This window comes from Notechis scutatus, chromosome 1 (assembly GCF_049901735.1).
Source record: "Notechis scutatus isolate UNSWTSFEM ecotype Mainland chromosome 1, rNotScu1.2, whole genome shotgun sequence".
NCBI lineage: Eukaryota > Metazoa > Chordata > Lepidosauria > Squamata > Elapidae > Notechis > Notechis scutatus.
This window is the reverse complement of record NC_142009.1, coordinates 239,010,847-239,033,651: the sequence shown is the minus strand read 5'-3', so window position 1 is coordinate 239,033,651 and position 22,805 is coordinate 239,010,847. Positions and strand designations below refer to the sequence as shown.

The window sequence follows — 22,805 nt, the reverse complement described above, 5'->3', positions numbered from 1 at the left end:
TGTCTTTGTCAGGATGTCTGTTTCTATTCTACTCCAGTCCTGGAATTTCCTGGTGAATTCCTCTCCAAGTATTAACCAGATCTGGTCTAGCTCAGTTCTTTTGAGTTTAGCCAAAGTCAGGTGTTTTCACTTGGTATGACATGTGTCTAGTAAATTAGAATATTCCTCTTTGTAAAGGTAGTAAGTTATCTGAGTTTGAGAAAACCTGTTAAACTTGCCATCCTAAATTACAAAAGTCATTTGTAGGAAGGAAAGAAAAGAAAGTTATTTTCTGTCACTGAAAAATTAGTTGCAAATGATACCATATTGCTTTTTTCATTATATTAGCTTAAAAGTATCAAAAATAATATAAGTTTTTACAATATTGTAATAATATAAGCTTTTACAATATTGAAATTTTTCTATTAATGGTTTTAGTGGAAGGGGCTTCTTAAAAATATGCTTAGTCCTATTGAATAAATAAATTGTTTTTGTTCAGCAGAAAGGACATATGTACATGTATAGCATGGGAACTTGAATTGATTCAAAATTGAGAAGAGGTGGAGTTGCCAAAGCCAATTTTCAAAACATTCTGGAATGCAGAAAATGGCATTGTAAGTTCTGCAATATTAGTAACTCACCTGTGGTGAAGATGGAACTCAATTATAGAACAATTGTATAAAACTGCAGTTGTCCAGAACTTTACTAGAACTTCTGAACTAAAATTTATGGAATTTTTAGTCAGGTAAAAATGTATTTTGTGCTTCTTTTCCTTTGTGGAAGAACTTACTTTTTTCCATAATATATGGTCCTAATTAGTAGACAATATTTTACTTGTATGATATTTACATTATTGAAAATAATGTACTGTGAATACATTTATAATAGACATTAGACATCTAAGAAAACTAACTGCATCGTACAGCATTAACTCAGTCCTTTCATTATGTATATTATTGATAATTTCGTGAACGTCTGCTTTATAAAAAGTGAGTACTTGAATATTTATTAGGTTTATAAGAGTTTGGGCCACTGTTCACCAAGGCTTGTAATGTTGCTTTTAATTATCAATTAAATCAGTCTTACTATAAGGAACAGGCTTGTCCTGGAGAGGTTGAAATTTGTCCTGTTTGAACAGAAGATACTTCTTTATGTGGACAAGGTGCCACTAAATCTCATGTTATCACTTTAGCTACACTAAAGGGATATTCCTACTGCACATCTTCCACCATTTCTGAATGCCTCCCCCAATATTATTAACCTGTGGTGTATTTCCTCTTATATTTTAATAATAGATTCTAGATTATAAAGTAACAATAAAACATACATATAGACATTCCAGATGGGATTCCTAGGCAATATAACTGCTTCCATATGTTTAAGTGGGGCTGATTGATTAGTAGGATATTTGGTTGATCATGAGAAGGCAGAACTTGAAACAGTTTTGTTATGAGAACCTAAAGCATATAATGTTAGCTCTGGAATTTGAATTTGAATTTGTAGGAAATGGAGAATAAATAACCTGTCTTATTTCAAGAAAATTATCCTTTTATGAGCAAAATCCAGATTTAATTCTGTTTAAAGAAGCTCTATTGAAATAACTGTGTTGATTCAGTACTGTTAGCTTATGAATGATTCTTTTAAGTTCCTTCTTCTGAAAATGCAATTGCAATTGCAAATATAATAGACTTATTCCTCATTCCTCATTCTGTTATATGCATCCTTTTCTCTATAATGTAAGGATGGAATTCTGCTTTAGCAGAGTACCCCAGTTGTAATGATTTAATTCTGATTACGATCTCATATCTCTTTCAACCAAATAAAAATAGCAGTTCTTGTTATGATTACATAATGCGTCAATATACAAATGCAAATATGCACACACACATGTATGTATGTATGTATGTATGTATGTATGTATGTATATGTATGTTGGGTTGATCTGCACAGATAAACATAGGAAGATACAGGTTCTTAGAAACCTTTTAAGTTCTATCACAATACATTTCTGTTATCTGTGCCATTTTGGAATTTAGAGCATCTAACAGGGGTTGCAGAATTAACCCCTCCCCCCCTTTTTTGTATTTTATGGTAGGATTTGAGAAATCCCTCAAAGCTTTGTTAAAAAAAGTCTTTGCCATTTTTAAATTCACTTTGTTATAAACATTTTCTAGATAACTTTTCATAAAACCTATTTTATCCTATTATGAGAAACTTCTTATGTTCAACTTGGAGAGTGAAGGAATTTCAGTGGAGGAGGCAGTGAGTGGGAGGCATATTTTAGAAAAGTTTTTGCAGAGCTCTGTTAGTTATGTTGTTGCTGAGACCCATATATCAGTGCCTGGCAGATACAACAAGAATGTCAGGGCAGTCTAAATGATAGAGGGTATTTTGGAGAGTGAGCATAGTTGTCTGGGGAGAGACTGTTTTCTTTATTGGCAGAACGCAACTTGCTTTATTTTAACAAGTTTGGTATGAAGAATTAAAATGGCAATCCTGAAACTGAAGTCTTCTGACTTCCTGGGGATAATCATTTGTAAACAACTAAATGCAGCTTAACTCTCAAATGAGAAGGGAGGTGATTTCAAACAGGGCAACATAATAAGCAGTTAGCTTCTGGTCCCTTTTTGGTCTTAAGTCCCATTTCTGGCAGAAATCATCAGAGTGGGGAAGATAACATGTTCTGTATACAACTGTCACACCATTGAGCTTTATGTGTTTCTTATTATATTAGTCTCTTCTTCCAGATCATAATTTTTTAAATACTTTTATTACTAACTGTTAAAAGCTGTGAGAATGAGTTAGGTGTGTGCATGCTGTATGTATAAAATCTAGATTGTGAAGAGACTTGCATTTGGCTACTAGGAATATTAACTGCTTTTTCTGTTACTGCAGCTACCTGATCTTCCTAGGATAGTAAGTTGATGCTTGGTATTTCTTAAGAGTTGGTAATACAGTTTCTCTAATAAGGAAAAAATTCAGTTGAGTGACTCCAAGTTGTAGACAAGTGTGATTTAGATTGCACCTCATACATTAGTTATATAATGGAGGAGTAATTACCTTACTCATATAATTTAGATTGCTTCTTTTTTAGAACTAAGTAAGCATAATACAGGAAACTCAGCCACATTGTGTTGGAATAAATTTTATGTGTGGGAGTTGGAATAGGTTTTATTTTTGTTGACTGAGACTAGTGTAGTAGGCTTTGGTAAATAGCAGTGTCTTTCATTCTTTCAAGCAAAACCCTCAAGATTTGATCAGACCCTGATTTCGATTACTGGAAATAACAGATCATGTATTTTTATCTTATTTTGCTTAGTCCTTTAATGTAGTCCTTCATGGCATTCACATAATTAATGGTAGCCAGAAGATGTTTTAGAATACTGTTTAAGCTGGATGGCATTTCAGAAGACAGTGAATGTATATTCATTGTGTGTGTATTCCTGTCACAGCTTCAGTCCTATGCTCCTTTTTATTTTATTTTATTTTATTTGCACCAGGTTGGTTACTACAATAATTTATCTTAGTAGCCTTGATGCCAGTTCTAAGTTGAAAAGATTGGTTCTTACCATTAGGACTATATTGTATGACAACTTTATCTTTTTATTAATTTTTATTACCATCTAGCAACCTTTTAAAGATAATACTTTGGATGAAGAAATTTCCAGAATTTGATATAGGATAAACAGTTCCTACTGTAATATGTCTGTGATTTATTGTAGGCTTGGATGGGATCAGTTGTTAATATATAACATATTGTGAAGTTGTGTCTCTGTATTGTGGACTTTCATCAACATTTGTGGCAAATTGTGTCATTAGTAATAGATAAAAGGATGGATATTTGGCAATAAATGTGTTATTTCTCAATAGCCCCTCTGAGGTTTTGCTGACAAGTTGAGATAAGCTATTTGGCAACTGTGTAAAGAAAGGAAGCACTTTTCCAAACTGCTTCCTTCTATATTGGGTCACCTTCCAGCTGTGTGCCTGGCTTTGTGACCTAAAAATTGGGAAATCCTGAAAAACAAGTTTAAAAACAAACAAACAAACGCAGACACATAGATCACATAAGATGGAGGACTGAGATGTGACTTACAAATGAAAATCAACTGTACATGGAAATAAGCTTGTACAGTGTTTTGTAATACAGTGATGTTCAGATCTTGGTTTCTACTCATCCATTTAGAATATTTATTTAATCACATAAGTGCAGTTGTTGATATTTTAAACTGCTTGAAAAAATATTTGCATCACCATTTGATTGCCACGAGATCAGGAAACACAAAATATTGAACAATTAAAAATAAAAGCTTGCTCTTGTTAACTTTTCTTGATGTTAAGGAGATGATGTTATGAAAAAGCTGAGCAACTGCATGCCTTTTCTATTATTTTTCTCAATATAGGAGATACTTTAGTTGATGATGTCTAATTATGTATGATTGTCAATGGTTTGGATGCATCCTGCAGATTCCCTCTCTAAATATGCATCAAAGGATTGAGGAAATCTCTTGAGCTGGGATCCCCAGTGTTGCTCCTAGCATTCTGCCCAATATGCACCTTGTCACCTAGGTCTTAATTTTATTTGTCAGATTCTTTAAAGAAAAGAAAAGAGTGGGAAGCAAAATATCATTCTCAAGCATAACATGTGTTTCTGGTTATGCTTATGGGTCCCAGTTAAGGCTGGCCAGACATAAGTTAAATGCAAACTGAAATGGTGGAAAACATCTTGGGAAACCGAAGTACACAATTACAGAGAGAATTTCAGCAGTTTGGGTTCTACTATATGACTATTTTGTGACTGGTCACCGATATTTTGAAAAAGTGCTCATAACACATGGAATGTTCTACATTTGTTATACAAATACTACTCACAGTGGGAACCTATGCTGTAGAAGAAGTATGACAGATGCATGAAAAGGGTGCTAGTGAAAGAGTGTGAGACCAATTATACATTTCATCAGTAGAAATCCATTTCCTCCTCCCTTCCCCTTCCTCCAGTTGATATTTGGTTTTTGGAATTTTCAGTTTGTAATATTTCATGGTTTTGTAAAAGAAATACTGACCACATTAAGGAAGCTAATTCTTTTCCAATAAATCTATGTACAACTTCATTGTTGAGTATGTGAAAAATTAATTGAACAATTTTCAGAACTTTTAACATAGTTTTACAATATAAACAATATAGCGATAGCACTTAGACTTATATACCGCTTTATAGTGCTTTACAGCCCTCTCTAAGCATTTTACATAGTCACCATATTGCTCCCAACAATCTGGGTCCTCAATTTACCCACCTCAGAAGGATGGAAGGTTGAGTCAGCCTGGTGAGATTTGATCTGCCAAATTGGAGGCAGATGGCTGTCAGCAGAAGTAGCCTGCAGTACTTCACTCTAACCACTGTGCCACTGAGGCTCTTACAATATAAACAATATAAATGTTTAGCTGATTATTCTGCACACAATTATTTTGGTTAAACATAACAAAATCTGTACAGTAAACCTGAATTTTGCTTTATTCTTCCTTCAGATTACGCAGGGCTTTAATTAAAACTTAGTACTTTGATATCCTGTAGCAAAGCAAGGATGGAATAGTGTGTCCATCTTGATGCTCCTTGATCTGTCAGCAGCTTTCAATACCATCAGTATCCATAGGGATTGACTTTGTAGTGGTTCTCCTTTCTCTGTGGTGTCTTTCAATCAGCACTGATGGAGTGAGAGCTCATATCCACATGGGATGCCATGGGACTTAACTCTCCCCTGTTGTTTGATTTGATGATACCAATTATACGTCACAACCTCAGCCTGTGCAAGTGACACTGTTAAAATCCTGAGCCACTGCCCGAAGGCTGTGTATGCTTGAATGGGGCTGAAAGGACTCTGAATGATGTGTTTATTTGGTCTCTGATTCTGGGGACAATCCTTTTTTTTTAGTTTTTGATGTTGTGCTTCCCTGTGCAAATCTAATGCACAGTTCTGGGGTTCTCTTGGCTTCAACAGCTCCTGCTTGAAGAGCAGGTATCAGCTACTACCCAAGAGGGCCTTTACATAGTTTATCTGTGCCAGTTGCAACTATTCCTGGCCTGGGAGGCCCTTCAAACAGCACTCATGTCTTGATCACTTTTAAATTAAATTACTACTGCAGTATACTCTACAAGGGGCTGCTCTTAAAAACTACCAGAGTTGTTTGGAAAGGGAGATGGCGAGCATGTAAAGTTAATAAAATTTGCTCCAGTTAGGACAGTTTGAGTGAGCACACTCCAGATTTTGTAAATTAAGCATTTTTATCTTTACCAGGAAGCATCCATTCTCCGTAGAACTGCTGCGAGCATCCAGAGAGTGGGAGGTGCTTTCAGTCCTTCCTTCTCACAGGCTGAGTTATAATTGAAGAACGCTCCTCCTTCCTACACGTGGCTCCTCCATGCGTTCTCCCAGTTTCACTCAGCCTTCTCGAGAAAGCAGGCAGCGATCTCTTGTTCCTTGGCTGTTTTTCAGAGTTTTTTTCTTCTAAGTTTTCAGGTTTGCCTTTATTCCTTTCCTCCTTGTCCCTGCGTTGATAGTGTGCTCTTAAATTTAATTTGGTGAGGCGTTTTTGCCTGTAGGAAGGGGTTTAAGGGCTCGGATCTTTCCTTCGCCCCCCACCCCCTCCTCCCTTTCTCTGCATTTCCGAGCGTGCCTTTATCCAGCCGCTTGGCTCCGTGACTTGATTTATTGCGATATCATCATTCCCCCTAGAACGCATTAGAGGAAGCAACGCTTCCTCTCCCAGCCCTGGCTTCGTTGTTCCTGATTGCCTGATAAGCGAATAGGGCTGGTGCGCCTCCTGATTGCCTCGCGTCGTGCCGGGCGGCCATTTTGGAACCGCCTCGTGGCCGGCGCCATTTTGTTTTATTTTAAAAATATTTTTCCTGGCTGTGTGTAATTTTTGTTTTTGGATTTAAGCTGTGTGGATTGAGGCCCTAAGCGGGACCGTCAGGCCGCGTGGAGCCCGTTTTTTATTGGAGGACACTGTGGTTCCGGCCCTGCTGTCTTTCCTTTAGAGATTTTTTCTTGTTGGCTTTTTCTGTCTGTATCAATCAGCTTGTTCAGAGGCGCGGGCACGTACTTCCCATTGTGTTGGGAGGCTGCCTAAAGAGGCCTACCTATTCTACTTATTTTGCTTCCTTATTTTTTGGCCTCTGCGTTCATTCGGCTCATTTGGATTTGTATTTAATAATTTTTATTATTATTTTCTCCTTGTGCCTTTTTGGCCCTGTCTTTGGGCCCCGCCCTTAAAAAAAAAAAGAAAGAAATTATTATTATTAGTTATTTTATAATATATTACAGCAAGCCTTTGTGTAAATATTTTTGGATACTTTTCTCCTTGTGTTTTTAGTACTTGGTGTTTAAAAAAACAAATTTAATAATAATAATAATAATAATAATAATAATAATAATAATAATAATAATAATAATAATAATAAATAATATAATATAATATAATATAATATAATATAATAATATAATAATATAATATAATTAATATAATATAATATAATATAATATAATATAATATAATATAATATAATATAATATAATATAATTAATATAATAATATAATATAATATAATATAATATAATATAATATAATATAATATAATATAATATAATATAATATAAAAAAATTTTATTCAAAGGGGGACGTGATCTGATTTTGGGAAAACCGGTTTGCGTTTGTAAGCGAACTCCTAGGCGTGCCAACCGCCATATTTGTTGTAAGGTTTTTTTCCTTGATACCATGGCAGAGAACAATCCAACTGGCTCTTCCCTGAAGGCCAAGTCGAAGACGCACTATCTTCGTAAGAGGGACAAGGACTCCTCCAGTGCTTTCTCAAAGGACGCCTTAAGGCGTCACAAAGCTCTGGAAAAGGAGTTCAGCAAACGATCTAAAGAACTGCACTCTATAATTTCTACCCCACCTTCTACCTCTGCCCATCCCCTCCCCTGCCGAGTCGCTTCTTCCCCTCCAGGTGCAGTACATCCACCCGGAGCCGCCAGCCATCCCGTACTCCAGAGGCGACCTTCACGCCAACCGCTGCAGGTCTTCGCCTTGAGGAGCCGCGTCAACCATCATCCCTGATAGTAACAGGGAATGGATACAATTGCTATCCGCCAGGGTATAGCTGATGGAATGCAGCAGCTATCCAGACCTGGTTCTCGAGGGAGAACTCCCGACGTTGAATCTTTATCTGGTCGATCTCTCTCCGGGCAGGCGTCCCAGCAGGGTCAGGTACCTTCTCATACGGATGCCCCATCCCCAGGAGGGGAGGAGCCTCAGGAGGTCTCTCAGGAACAGGAGGAAATGGGCTTTGAGGCCCTTCGGGGAGGAGGAAGGCTCTGAGAGGGGTCCTCGCAGTATTCTGATTTCCTTCTCGGGGACCCTATGGAGGGGAAATGTCAGAGAACGAGGGCATTTCTCCCGAACAACCGACGGTTGTGGGCCTCTTTAAACCCCAGTTATTTAAGTCCTTATTATTTAAGGCTAAGAATAGCTCAGGCCTGGCCTCTCAATCTCCTTCTGATCCACCGCCATCGACTTCGGAGGATCCAGATGACCTCATGTTCAGGCAACCGATTGTAGAAGCAGAAGTTATTCCGGCCCCCAATCTTCTCAGACTTGGTTGCGAGGCAGTTGGCCTCGGTGGGTCCTACACCCGCCCCCTCTAGTCAGGATAAGAGGATGTTTAATCTGGACCCAGCATTCTCTTCTATGTTAGACACCCCGGAGGTAGACGATCCAATTGTGAGGCTGACCTCCTCTTCCAACCCTACAGATGCGTTGGAGGCGCTGAAGCCAGAGGACAAGCGGGCGGAGATGGCTCTTGGGCGAGCTCACCAGTCCGATGCCTGGGCCATCAGGTCGGTCACGGCCGCCTCCTTTTCACCCGTTCCTCCATCAAGTGGCTCAGGCAGCTCAAGCAGCATATCCCCCGACTAATACCAGGGCCCATCAGGATATTGCAAAGATCACAGCAGCGGCGGAGTTCGCGGCTGATGCCACCTTTCATTCGGTTAAGTTCGCTTCCGGGCCATCTCCTCCCATGTTACAGCTAGGAGATTACTTTGGCTTCGGCATTGGCAGGCCGATGTTAAAAATAAATCCAAGTTGGCTTCAGCCCCCTTGGCAGAAGGGAAGCTGTTCGGGCCTGCCCTTGAACCCTTGCTTTTAGAAACTCAAGTAAGAAGAAGTTTCTTCCTTCGCTTTTCGCAGGCAGGAGTCTAGAGGGTCCCAGCCCTTTCGGAGGGGCTCCTTTCGTCCCCCATACCAGTCGTCCATTCTCCCCTAGGTTCCAGGGTTCCCGTCGTTTCGGTCATCCTACCACGACCGAAGTGATCCAGGAGACAGGAGCCGAAGAGGAGGCAGCTTTAGGAGACCCTTTAGAGGCTCCGGTCACAGGAGCCTCCCGCCGGCCCAGATAGGGCCTCAGACCTTTTCCCCATAGGCGGTCGCCTCAGGCATTTTGCAGACCTCTGGGAGAGGTCCACTTCGGATGCCTGGGTGAGGAGTTCCGTGCGTTTTGGACTCGTTCTACAATTCCTCTCCCCCCTGAACACTTCAGGATTTCACCTGTCTCTAGGGATCCTACAAAGCGGGCTCTTATGGATTCCGCCATTAAACATCTGGCTGACATTAGGGCCATCCAACCTGTCCCATCCTCTCAACGAGGAAGAGGTTTTTATTCCCTCTTGTTCTTGGTGCCTAAACATTCAGGGGTTGGAGACCTATTTTAGATCTCAAGCGACTTAATCGCTTTGTCAGGCGCCAGAAGTTCAAGATGCAGACTCTACAGTCTATTTTACAGGGTATCAGGGAAGGGGACTGGCTCACGTCAGTTGACCTGTCGGAGGCATACCTCCATATTCCCATTCATCCCTCATACTCAAAGTATTTGAGATTCTGTTATAATAACCAACATTTCCAGTATGTGGCCCTCCTTTCGGCCTTGTTTCAGCCCCGAGGTCTTTCACGAAGGTGCTGGCAGCTCTGGCGGCCCATCTTAGACAGGTTCCCATCCGCATCCATTGTTACCTCGACGATATCCTTATCGTATCCCCTTCCCGACAGCAGGCCGAGAGGGATACTAGTGTTACCCTTTCAGTGCTACAAGATCACGGGTTTTTAGTGAATTGGGAGAAGAGCCAACTTAGCCCTTCCACCCGCATAGCTCACCTAGGGGCTGTAATTGACTCTGTTAAGGGTAAGGTCTTCCTCTCCCAGGAGAGGCTTCATAGTATTCATACTGCTATCCGGACTATCAGGCGAACTGGTAAAGCGTCTTTACTCAGCTTATCCAAGCTTCTGGGGAAACTTGTTTCCTGCATTTCTATTATCCCATGGGCTCGTTTGCATTCCAGATCCTTGCAGTGGTTCCTCCTGCCGTACCAGCGCTCGGGAAGGAGCACATCAAGTCGAGTGGTAAGGATACCTCCAAGGGTTCTCTCATCCCTTCTTTGGTGGACTCGACCTTCTACCAACAGAGGTCATCTATTCAAGGAGCCCCAAAGGGTCACTCTTACGACAGACGCAAGCCTTTCCGGATGGGGGCCCATCTGCAGTCTCTGTCAGCCCAGGAGTTTGGTCTCCTTCGAACGACGACACAACATCAACTGGTTGGAGCTTCATGCGGTATACCTAGCCCTGCGAGCTTTCGCTCCTCAGGTGAGAAGGCACCACATTCTGCTCCTTACGGACAACACCACCACCAAAGCCCATATCAACCGTCAGGGAGGCACCCACTCCATCATCCTCATGAGAGAAGCCGAACGACTATGTCGGTGGGCAGAGACGCATCTTTCCTCCATCAGGGCAGAGCACATTTCCGGGGTCTCCAACGTCCAGGCAGACTGGCTGAGCAGGGCCACGTTGGACCCAGCAGAGTGGCGCCTGCATCCGCGGCTGTTCAGGGAAGCAGCAGACAGGTTCGGGTCTCCTCTGGTAGACCTCTTTGCCTCGCCGCTCAACACGCAGACACCAAGGTTCTTCTCTCGGTTCCCTTCCCACGGGGCAGAGAACCACGACGCCCTGCGTTGCCCGTGGCCTCCCGGCCTCCTGTACGCCTTCCCTCCGCTCTCCGCTGATCCCCAGGGTAATTCGGAAGTTGCTGTTCGAGAGGGCGGAGATCCTTCTAGTGGCCCCATATTGGCCCAGGAGGCCGTGGTTTGCGGATCTTCACGGTCTATCGGTGGTTCCGCCGTGGAGGATCCCGCTGGATCAGATCTCCTGTCACAGGGACCTCTGCTTCATCCAGAACCACAGTGGCTGCAGCTAGCCGTCTGGAGGTTGAGCGGGAAACGATGATTGAAGAAGGCTTGTCTACCCAGGTCATAGATACCATTCTGGCTGCCAGGCGGCCTTCCACTACTCCGAATTTATGATTCAACTTGGAGCAGTTTCTGTAAGTGGTGCCGAAAATCCTCTGTCAATCCACGCTCTCCTTCTATAGCACAAATTCTAGCCTTTTTACAGGATGGCCTAAATGAAGGTCTCTCTCCCAACACGTTGAGAAGACAGGTCGCGGCCCTCTCAACGGTGGTGGCTGGCGGCTCCTTCAGCTCTCTTTCCCACCACCCTCGCATTAAGGCCTTTCTAAAAGGGGCTTCTAATTTGCGCCCGCCGGTAGTGCATAGATATCCAACATGGGACCTTAACAAAGTTCTCCTGGCCTTGACTAGGCCTCCCTTTGAACCTCTCAGGGAGGTACCACTCCAGTTTCTCACTTTTAAGGTGGTCTTTCTGGTAGCGATCACCTCAGCTAGAAGGATATCTGAAATTGCAGCTCTATCCGTGAGGAAGGACTTATGCATTTTTCATTCTGATCGAGTTGTCTTAAGACCAGACCCCTCCTTTTTACCAAAAATCAATTCTGCCTTTCACAGGGCACAGGAGTTGGTCCTACCTAATTTTTGTCCAAAGCCTCTGCATGATAGGGAGAGGCAATGGCACACCCTCGATGTTCGAGGGCGTTGCGTGTTTACATATGTCACGCGCAATCCATCAGGAGATCGGAGTCCCTGTTTTTGTTGTTTCAGCCTAAAACGCTGGGTCAAAGGTACCACCATCCACGGTAGGCCGGTGGATTAGGGCAACCATTTCCAAGGCCTATTCAGTTCAAGCTCTTCCAATCCCCAGTGGGATAACGGCTCATTCCACCAGGAGCGCAGCTACATCAATAGCTTGGGCTACTCAAGCCTCGCTTCTTGACATTTGCCGGGCGGCCACTTGGGCCTCTCCGTCACCTTTCATACGCCACTATAAGATTGACACTTTCGCCTCGGCTGAAGCGTCCTTTTGGCAGGCGAGTCCTACAGCAAGTGGTTGGGGATCCTAAGGAGATTCCGATCCAGACGGAGTCCCGCCCGTAGGACAAACATGCTTTGGTATGTCCCACTCTCTGGATGCTCGCAGCAGTTCTACGGAGAATGGGCGTTGGTTCTTACCTGATACGCCTCTTCTCGTGGAACTGCGTAGAGCATCCAGCCCCACCCTTCTTGGTCCGTCTGGTAGGGAATTCTGTTTTTCGCCAATGATCGTTATTGTATATAATTGAGTTGTTTACTAGTTCAGTTAGAGGATTGTGGTTGTCCTCTCGTCTTGACGCGAAACTGGGAGAACGCATGGAGGAGCCACGTGGAGGAAGGAGGAGCGTTCTTCAATTATAACTCAGCCTGTGAGAAGGAAGGACTGAAGCACCTCCCACTCTCTGGATGCTCTACGCAGTTCCACGAGAAGAGGCGTATCAGGTAAGAACCAACGCCCATTCTCAGTGATGGCTCCTGCCCTGTAGAATAATATTCCCTAGGGAATCCATACTGCTCCCACTCTTCTGAATTTCTGCAAATAATTAAAGATCTGGTTGTTCTTCCAAGTATTGGGCTGGGTAGTGTCTGAGTCCTTTGATTGTTAGTTCTGGTCAGCTATATTCTTTTCCTTTTGATTTTCAATATCTGCTACTTTTAAATAAACAAATAAACAACCAACCAACAAATAAATATATGTCCAGAGTTGCTGTAGAGTCAAGAAACATTTGGATTGAAATAAACTTTCTTTTGTTTCTTTCTTTCTTTCTAGTATTAATTTATGGTTTACATTTAATGAAAATAAGACCATTGTGTATTTGTGAGTGGCTAATGTTACAGTTATAATTCAAATATTTTTGACTGTTATAAATCCTGAAAGCAAAAGTACATAATGTATGTTAACAGTTTTGATAATTAGATACAGTTAATCACATTGCTATTTATAAGATAGTAGGGTGAAGTCTGGAAACCCACATGCTTGTTTACATGGCTATGTTAAATAAAAAGAATTCAAGTTAGAAAGCAAGCTGACCATTCCTCATGCAAATCTGCTACATTTGTTATCGTGGCTCTATGTTTAGAAAAGCAGAATTTAGATATTTGCAAATAAATATTAGTAACAAGGACAGTCTTTCAGATCCCTGTGATGACCCAGGGTGGGATACAAAAACAACACAGGCACAAAAACAGTTGAAGTCCCTTTAATTCCTTCAACTTGGCTTCAAAGCTCCAAATATCCTTGACTGGAGACAAAAAACTACCCCACAAACAGTTGCAAAAAGGAGGACATGCTGTTTAAACTAAAAATACCTATAAACTATAACTAGAAAAAAACAACACAAACCACACTGAAGCAATTAAGGGAACCAGGCAAGATAAGGGCTTGAAGACATTCACAGATATCAGAATGCACACTGGGAAGGATGCCAAACTCAGGTAAGAACGGACAGACTAGAAATATTTTCATGCTTTGTTTCCAGCACTGGTTCATCCGCAGTCCGTCCTTTTAACCAGTTCTCACAGCTACAGCCCATGAAGGGGATCAAGGCCCTTTCCTCCCCTAGACCATGCCATTCACATTTCTCTCTTATCCTCTCCTCCCTGCGTGCCCTAGGATGGAGAGGGGATGGGCCTGGATCCTCCTCTGACTGCCCAGCCGGCTTATGCCCTTCCCCAGCTTCCTCCACAACCTCTGGAGCCACACTTCCACTCCCTGTCAGCTGTTCCCCCTCTCCCTGGGAGTCAGTCTCCAGCATGACACTACCTATCTCACACAATGATGCTAAGTGGCTCACAGCTACCAGAAAGAAAGAAAAAACCAATAGCATAAAACACTTCATATTGGGGAATCCAGATGGGAGGTGACTAAGGCCTGAGTATATAAAGTATCAAATTGGCATATAAGATGGATTCCCACAGCTTCCACCTACTCATTGAACAGGAGCCTAGAGTCAAGAAGGATCACCAAATTATACATGAGTTCTGCCTGCAGGAGTGCCAGCCTGTTAAGAACTAGAGCTGTTTAGTCCCTGGAAACAGGTGATTCTAGAATTGGAAGCTTCTTGGTTTTGCTCAGGATCAGCTTAAGCCCCATTTAGATCCTCACAGTCTCCAGGTACTGAGCCTGGATTTGCCTGGCAGACAGAGAATGAGATATAAAGGTGGGGTGTCACCTGCACATTTATGACACCTGACTCTGCATTGCCCTCACCCAAGTGTCTGTGGAAAAGAAGTGGGGAGAATGTGAAGCCCTATGGAATTCTACAGTAGGTGGTCCTTAGGCCTTTCCAACCCTATCAACACCAGCTGAGATCAGCCCTGGAGGAAGAACATAATGCCTCTCCCTTTTGACCTAGAATTAGCAAGGAAGTTATTATGAATCAACTATTTGGGACTTGGTTTTAAAAACTGATTCATTTTTCATTGCACAGTTCTGCAAACAATACATTGCAATCAGTAGAATAGGGAGCTATTTTTGTTAATCTGTCCCATACAGGAAGGACTATAAGAATCTGGTCTAAAGAGCTATTGGATCTCCTGGAATATCACTAGAGATAATGCTGGGGGGGGGGAGGGGGAATTGTTTCTTTGGTATATAGGAGCGTCTAGTTGGTAGAGCAGATGCTCACATTTGAAAGAAGGAGCTTGTTGAGGGGATCAAACGGAGGATGTGCATCTGTAATATGTAAATCACTTTCATCATATAGATTTATTTAATCTCTTGAGTTTTTTCAAAAATAAGTTTTAAACAAGGTAGACACGTAAGAAAATCAAAATCCATAAAAGATAGAATAAGGACTTTCAAAGTTCTTCTTTTGACAGCTTAGAATCATTGCTAAATCTTAGGCATTTTGTTGCATTTATTAAGCAGTTAGCCTGTATTAGAACTGGATTTGCCACCAGTTACCTGCTTTTCTTGTTGATACTGTTTCCATCCGGATTGCCTGCTGATAGTTAGGTCTGAAGTACTAAGGCACAACAAATGACTTCTATGGATAATTTAAATAATGGAAATCCAGTTCTAATGCAGTCTGACTTCTAGTAAGCGGCTCATCAGTTGAAGATATATACAGAATGTTAGTAACAAAATAGCAGAATGACATGTAAAACAACTGCAATTAATGCAGCTGACATCTGCCGTTATATTTTGTCTTGGCAGTAGCTGGTCTTGTTAGGTCTTAGAAGCGAAGCAAAGTTAGGCTGATTTAGGAACAGAGACAACCAGGAAATTCCCAAGCAATAGGCTTGACTAGGGCATCTAAACCCATACCAGAAGTAGGCAATGACAAACTACTTCCATAGCATTGGCAAGAATATTGCCCAGATGTATCTATATAATCTTTAGGAACTGAAAAGAGATTCCACTTTTAGTTAGTCTTATACTTGGAAATAAACTCAAACTGAGCAGTGAGTATCCATTTTAATATGTAATCATAAATGTCAGATTTTAACGTGTGTGTGTACACATACACCCCCCCCCCCCGCTTTTTTCTTGCTTTTATGTCACACCATGCATCGATTTTGTGAATGGCTATTGTTAATAAGTTAATTATTACTGTTTCTGTTTACCTTTGGTTTTGCTCCATATGTGAACACATACATATTTGTGCCTCAAAGCTACATGTCATACAACTGATAAAAATATGGTGAAATTAAAAGATATAATCAATGTCTTTAAGATATTATATAGTTAATTGTTATATGTTTGCCTAATGATGTGGGAATGACCTCAGATTTATTGCAGCATTTCATTATACTTCTAAAAACCTTGAAAGGTAAAATGTATTTTAAGTTCTTCTCATTCCAATAAGCTGAAGTGATTTACTCTCCCTTTTAAAATGTAGCCTTACTGCTGTTTTCCCATAGTACTGCCAAACTTTCCGCCTTCTGGATTATGTCAGGGACTATATTTTGCAGCACTGCTTTTTATACCAACTGGGAGCACTTGGGTGGAGCAAATTGGCAAGCTGTGCAGTCGCTTCCTGTATTTGGGCAAATGTGCTTATGCACAATCACCTGATTATAACTTTGCTGTAGAAGGAGGGGAAAATAAACAGCAGATTCTTCAACTTGATCCTCCTTTCTAAAAAAAATAATGCATGCAATGTTATAAACATGGATTTTGGGGAGTAGTAGCCTTATATTTTGGGATGTTTAAGAAAGTTGCCCACAATCCAACATATAGTTAAGCAGGCTTGTGTGTAATCTGTGCCTTTTGTTGATAGTTCCACTTACAAATTTCTTAAATAGGAGAAATATTTATTATTATAAGACTGTATTTTTTAAAAAAATGTTAAATTAGGACTTTTGAAATATATTTTAACTCTTTGATTAACTTGAACTCACTATTCTAAATCTACTTAAGCAGCTATTATCATGCAGCAGCTCTGCTCTCCCCTCCCCTCATGCTTATGGTTATTTACAAGCTCTTATAGCCGAATATAGAAATAAATGAAATAATTTCTTTATGTGATTCTTACTCTTGGAGTGATATTGGGAATATAAGGAATTCAAGTACAAGGTAATTTAAGACCCTGACTTTTGATACGCAAAATTAGATGTGGAAGCTTGATTTTAAAACGTGGCATTATCATGAAAAGAAGTGAACAAAAGCAAAGGGCGGAATAGAAATACATAGACAACCTCCCCCCTCCGCTTATACTGGGTGTGAAATTTCAATGCCAGCTCCTAAGACATGTTAATTTTCAATTTGGATATCTAAGGGGTATTTAAAATTACTTTTCTAAAGACAACTTCGATTGAATCTCCTCCTTGTTTCAACCTGGAAATAAGGAGAATTTTTCTGACAGTAGGACAGTCAACCAATGGAACAGCTTGCCTTCGGAAGTTGTGAAAGCTTCATCTACTTGAGACTGTCAGAAGAGATTGGACTGCCATTTGTCAGAAATGGTGTAGGGTCTCTTAGCTTGGGCAGGGGGTTGGACTAGATCGAGTGAGCACATCCCGCGCATGTGCAATGATGCGCACATCCCTGCTTGCTGCATGTGCCCCACTCCCTGCACATGCACGTACATCCCATGCATGCACCCAGTTCCCCCACGGCATGCACCCTCACCCCCACGATGTGGCTCTGGCCCCCCCCACATGCCACCGGCAGGGACTCCGAGACTAGCTGGCTGATGGGAGCGTGCACAGTTAGAGTGCATGGTAGAGGCATTGAGCTGTGGCGACATGCTTCATGCGCACCACAGAGAGGGGTCTGCATGCCACCTCTGGCACGCATGCCATAGGTTCGCCATCACGGGACTAGATGACCTACAAGGTCCCTTCCAACTCTGTTAATCTGACAGCCACTTTATATATGTAATCACATCAAGTCTCTACTAAATATATCTTACTGTACATCTTCAATATATGGAAGACTAATCTCTTTGGGCTTGACGACTCATTTGAATGTAGCAGACAAACCTCTCCACTGTAAGGAGTTTGGAACAGCCGGCTTCACCTCCAGGGGTTGTTCTTTTATTTGACACACATGATAAAAGTGGCCCTCTAAAGAAATATTTGTAAAAAGTAAATCCTCAGGTTACAGATACAGTCTTTGCCCTCTGACCATTGCTTCTAAGCTAGTTCTGGCATTGAGGTAGAACGAAAGCTGTACTTCCATGTACATATATTTCAATTTTTCCCGCTTTGGAACTCTTAGCAGACATGCGCTAAACAGCATATTTTCTGCTTAATTCCGCATTTCTGCATGATATCTTTCGCTGCTTAATCGAAAATGGTTTGGATCAAACAACAGGTCAAAATGGTAGGGATAATTTACAGTGCACTTCCTTTTTGAAAATCATCTTCTGCATGTTTTGTCAGCTCTTTTTAGAATCAGAATAGAGATGAAGGACTTTGAAGGTCTTCTAGTCCAGCCCCCTCACTCAAGCGGGAGATCCCCGGCGGTATAGCTATATTTCAGACGAGCGCGACTGTCCAGGCCCTTCTTAAAACCCTCACAGCAGTGATGAAGCCACTCCAGAAACATGTCTGAAAGCAAGCTTGCTCTCATCGGTTAACTTCGTCACCCACTCTGTTCAGTAGTTTCTCACCTCAATTCCAGGTGCTGCTTCTCTCCTTGATTAGTTTCCATCCGTTGTTTCTTGTCCTGCCTTCAGGTGCTTTGGAAAATAAGTTGAACCTCTCCTCTTTGTGGCAGCCTCTTAAATACTGGAATACTGCTATCATGTCTCCCCTCTAGGACCACGGCCAATACATGCTCAAGCCTTAAATTGTGTGTGTATGTTTTGGGAATCACATTCTATATACTTTGATGGCTTTAGTATCTGGTTAGTAACATTCACAATGAATAATGCAGAATATACATTTAATAATGAATAATAAAAGTCACAGATAAACATGATTTCCAGTGTAAGCTTTAGAACGGGTTATAGTTCCTTCCAACTGAATTGTCACCTATTATTAAGATACTGGTTATTTCCTTAATCTTTTTATCCACGCTTTATTGCAAACAAATTTATAGTTAACATTTTTCTTGTTCGGAAGTGGGAAGAATATCATATGTGTGGAGGCCCATCCTGTCTGTAATTCAATTTGTAAACTTCCACTCATTTTCTATTTCATTTTCTTCTATTCAGAAGACCTTTCAAGCATATGTAGTACAGTTCTAATTTATGTTTCTCTTGCCCACTCTGAGCAATTTGTGCAGCGGGAGTTGCTTAGACTTAACTGGGATAGGCTGGGCTTGATTGATAGGGCGCTCCTCCTCCTCCTCCACGTACGGCTCCTTAGCGTCCCCCAGCTTTAGCTCAGCCTTCGTGAGATAGGCAGCTTGGTTGTTCCTTGGCGGACTAGGAGAAATTAAACAGGTTTGAACTACATCTTAATAAGCAATTCTAAATTCTTTCAAACAAACATTATTCTGATGGCAAATTGACAAAGACTGCTGTCGAAATACCGATCGGCTCCCCAGGGAGCTCTCAGCCACTTCCGCGGCGATTGGAAAAGCTCACAACCACTTGACATCTTGAAAGCTATCAGATCGGCTTGACATTGCGAAGCCCTGCTGCTGTGCCGCTTTAGGAGACGAGCGGCCAGTTTTAAATGGTCGAGGCTTTTCTCTAATTCCCCAAATAGAACACCTAAAGGAAGGGAGCTTCTGAGCTCAAATTCTCCCTTAATCGCCTCTATTTGTTAGCATTGCATCGGCTTGTAATAAGAGGTGATGGTTGCTCCTGAATTTTGGCGCCTAAAATAACTGCCGGTGCCATTTTGTTCACAAAAATTCCGTTGGGATCTCTATTTGTTCTATCTGTTGAGCGGCCATTTCCCCTCACAAGACTGTCTCCATGAGGGTTCAGGGGACATATTATTCCGATTACACCAACTTACAAATTACACCAACCTATGAGAAAAATTGTCCCATTTTACATTTTATTTTCCGTGTGTCCTCAGGTATGTTCAGCTAAATCAGGAGTCTCCAAACTTGGCAACCTTAAGACTTGTGGACTCAGCTCCCATAATTTCTCATCCAGCTATGCTGTCTGGGGAATTCTGGGAGTGAATCTCCACATGTCTTAAAGTTGCCAACTTTGGAAACCCATGAGATAAATGGTAATTTAATGCCCTGAACTCCAAATTTTGATCTGTCAAACCTAAATTGCTCCATTGTTTGAGCATAAAAGATTTCTCAGTTTAATTTTTGTTTTAATTTTTGTTTTGTTTTGATTTGCCTAAATCATAGATAAATAATTTAACGTTTTATTTTTAAAATGGTTCAGTTGCAGTCATATCAGAGAAGCTGTAACCATTTCTGTTCTTGCTTTCCAATTCACTTAGTAAATTATATTTGGAAGAAGTTTTTCTGATGAGATGTTTGTGACATCTAAATGTTGATTATAAGTGCATGTCTGTTTTTAGACTTTGCCAGTCTCCAATCTGGGTTGTATCTTGCTACTTATGTTCAAGTTCCACATGAAGCATAATTACTGGCTACCTATTACAGAAACTTCTTTGATCGACAGTGTAATGTTCAGCAGTCAGGGAGCAGAAGAGCTGTACAGGAAGAGAAACTAAACAACTTAATCAGAGACAATGTGATTTATTGAAGGCAGCTTGGTGAGGACTGAGCCCATGGAAGCTTCTGCCCCTCCTTCCGCCACTATGCTTCTGTTCAAGAATAACATACTGTACATTTTGTGTTAAATTAGTTAAGCAGCAGTCACATCTGCTGACATTATTATAACTGTCTGTTTCACCTACTTTCCTGTTCGATTGCCTTCTGCGTAATCTTTATGACATTAAAGAATATGGAAACCAGTTCTCTTGCTTTTGTTTGTCATTTTTCTTGTTCTTCTGAGACAGTCATGAATATTTGAGTAATAAGTCAAGTAGGAGTGAGGGGAACAGGGAATCATTGGAACTGCTTGCAAACTTAACTAAAAGAAGAAGACAAAGCCCATCCATTTGACTTTTCACTTCTGCAGACTTACCTTTGAAAACATGTCTGGGGATGCCACTTTCTTTTCCCCATTGTCCCCTTTGCTTCAGCTGCCAGATTAGAATAGTTTTTGTTAAATTTTGAGTAGTGTTGCTCGTAAAGAGGGTGGACTATTTTACATCCTCGGGTTCTTGTTTTGACTGTAATGATTTCCTTCCTAGTAATTGGCGGTTTCTGATTTTTCCACTGATGACTGTGAAACAGGAAAGAGATTCTCTGACCAACAAATGCTTTTCTAACAAACAGGTGCTTTTGTTCTTATTAAACTTGGACAAACATTCTCTTCTGATTTTCCCCCTAACATTTCTATTTGCAAACATGAGACTTAAGAAGAATGGGTCTTATACACTGAACAGGTAAGAAAGGATAAGAATATCCTTCAATTATTTCTTATTTTCCATCTACCAAATTAATAGGAAAAAGGAGTAAAATTGTTTTGAATGTATGGGAAAACTTGCTTTTAAGCCTGTTCATGAACTTTCCCTAATGTGATGTCTGCTTATGTGTGCTTCATTTATAATCTATACTGCCTTGGATTTAAAAACCAGTTATGTCTAAGGATTTTATTTTTGCACAAACATCTTTGGATATTTGATGACCTCGCTATTGTACATGTAGACCCTCCATTTGACTTAGACCCATTAAGGACTACTCATTGAGTACGGTTTGCCAGCCAGTTGTGAGTCCATCTAGTGGTGGTGCTATCTATTCCACCTTTTCTAGCTTACTAAGAAATAGGTTGTGGTCTACTTTGTCGAATGCCTTGCTGAAATCTAAATATATTATGTCCACAGTATTTTGCTGGTCTACTAATTTAGTCACTATGTTGAAGAATGAAATAAGATTGGTTTGGCATGATCAGTTCTTAACAAACCCGTGCTGACTGCTAGTTATTACTTTGCTTGTTTCTAGATGTTTCAAAATCTTTACATTTCCTCTAATGGTAGATAAAGTTTTGACTTGCCTTGGAGAGTTCCCTTGGCATACTCCCCCCAACACTGACAGGGCAAGCCCAAGAGAACAAACCCCACTCTCTTCTAGCACCGATGATGTTACCTAGTTAATGAAATGTTTGCAAGGAAACAACCAAGCTCAGGGAGCACCAAGGACCCCACAGTCATGGGGTCTTGTAGAAAGAAATCTAGGTATGAAACTCTCATCTCCTCTTTCATCTTTAATATAAAATTAAGGACAGGACAATCAGATTCTTGCTGTCAGCATCACTGTTCCATGTTTTCCACAAAACTTTATTGTGCTATAAGAACTGGAGTGTCAGGTGCAAAAGTTCCACACATGAAGGTCCAGTGAAACTGTTTTATTGTTAATCATGCCTATGCACAGGAATATTCTTAATTAATGGTTAACAACTGTTTGGATTTAAATAAGAGCCAATGGAACTCAAGGGAGACTGGATTTAGTTCACTTGTGGCTACATAGGGATTTTAGGCTAATTCCTCTTTTAACTCCTCCCCCAGGTTCTGCTACTCCTTCTCCTACATGAAACACTGTTTTGATTATTTTGAAATGCTGTTTTTTTTAACCCATATATGCTGTGAGGTCCTTAACAAAATTGTTACTTAAGGAATAATACTGGTAAGAAGATTAATTTATTTCTAATTAAGACTAACAGGTGGCCTCATATCATTATTTAATGGAAACAATGCCAAGGAAAATATCTCTTTTTGTTCAGCTTAAACTTTTCATTTGTTAGGAGCTGTAGCTTGTCCATATAAAGCAGGTCCTCTTAACAACCATTATTTATAGTTAATTAATTTTGCACTTAGTGTCTCATTCTAAGTTGGTTAAGAAAGTCTGAAAAGAGATGGTGGAAATAGATACAGTGGTATACAAACCTGGGAAAAATATGATTGTGGAATGTGTATCATTTTTCACTTTGTACCACTTTTCTTTCAAAATAGGCTATAAGTTACCTTATCTGGAAAAGAAAACAGTTCTGTCATCTTATTTTCCTACTAAAATCATTTGAATCTTTTTCTCCTCTCTGTCATGAAGATGCACAATAATAA

The 22,805-nt window shown here is 40.9% G+C and overlaps 1 protein-coding gene across 3 annotated transcripts in view; it reads left to right on the top strand.

Moving 5' to 3' along the window:
* The window catches only part of MOB2 (MOB kinase activator 2), a 131,013-nt gene that overhangs the window by 53,136 nt on the left and 55,072 nt on the right, over window positions 1–22,805 (top strand). Inside the window, exon 2 of one of the 3 annotated variants that reach the window (XM_087950871.1) lies at window positions 482–593. The exons of 1 other annotated variant lie outside the window; for it this stretch is intronic. In XM_087950871.1, coding sequence (XP_087806997.1) covers window positions 577–593 — 17 coding nt within the window. In that variant the 5' untranslated portion in view covers window positions 482–576. Of the gene's footprint in view, window positions 1–481; window positions 594–20,967; window positions 21,135–22,805 lie in introns of those variants that run through there. One more of the 3 variants, XM_087950868.1, reaches the window with a different exon arrangement.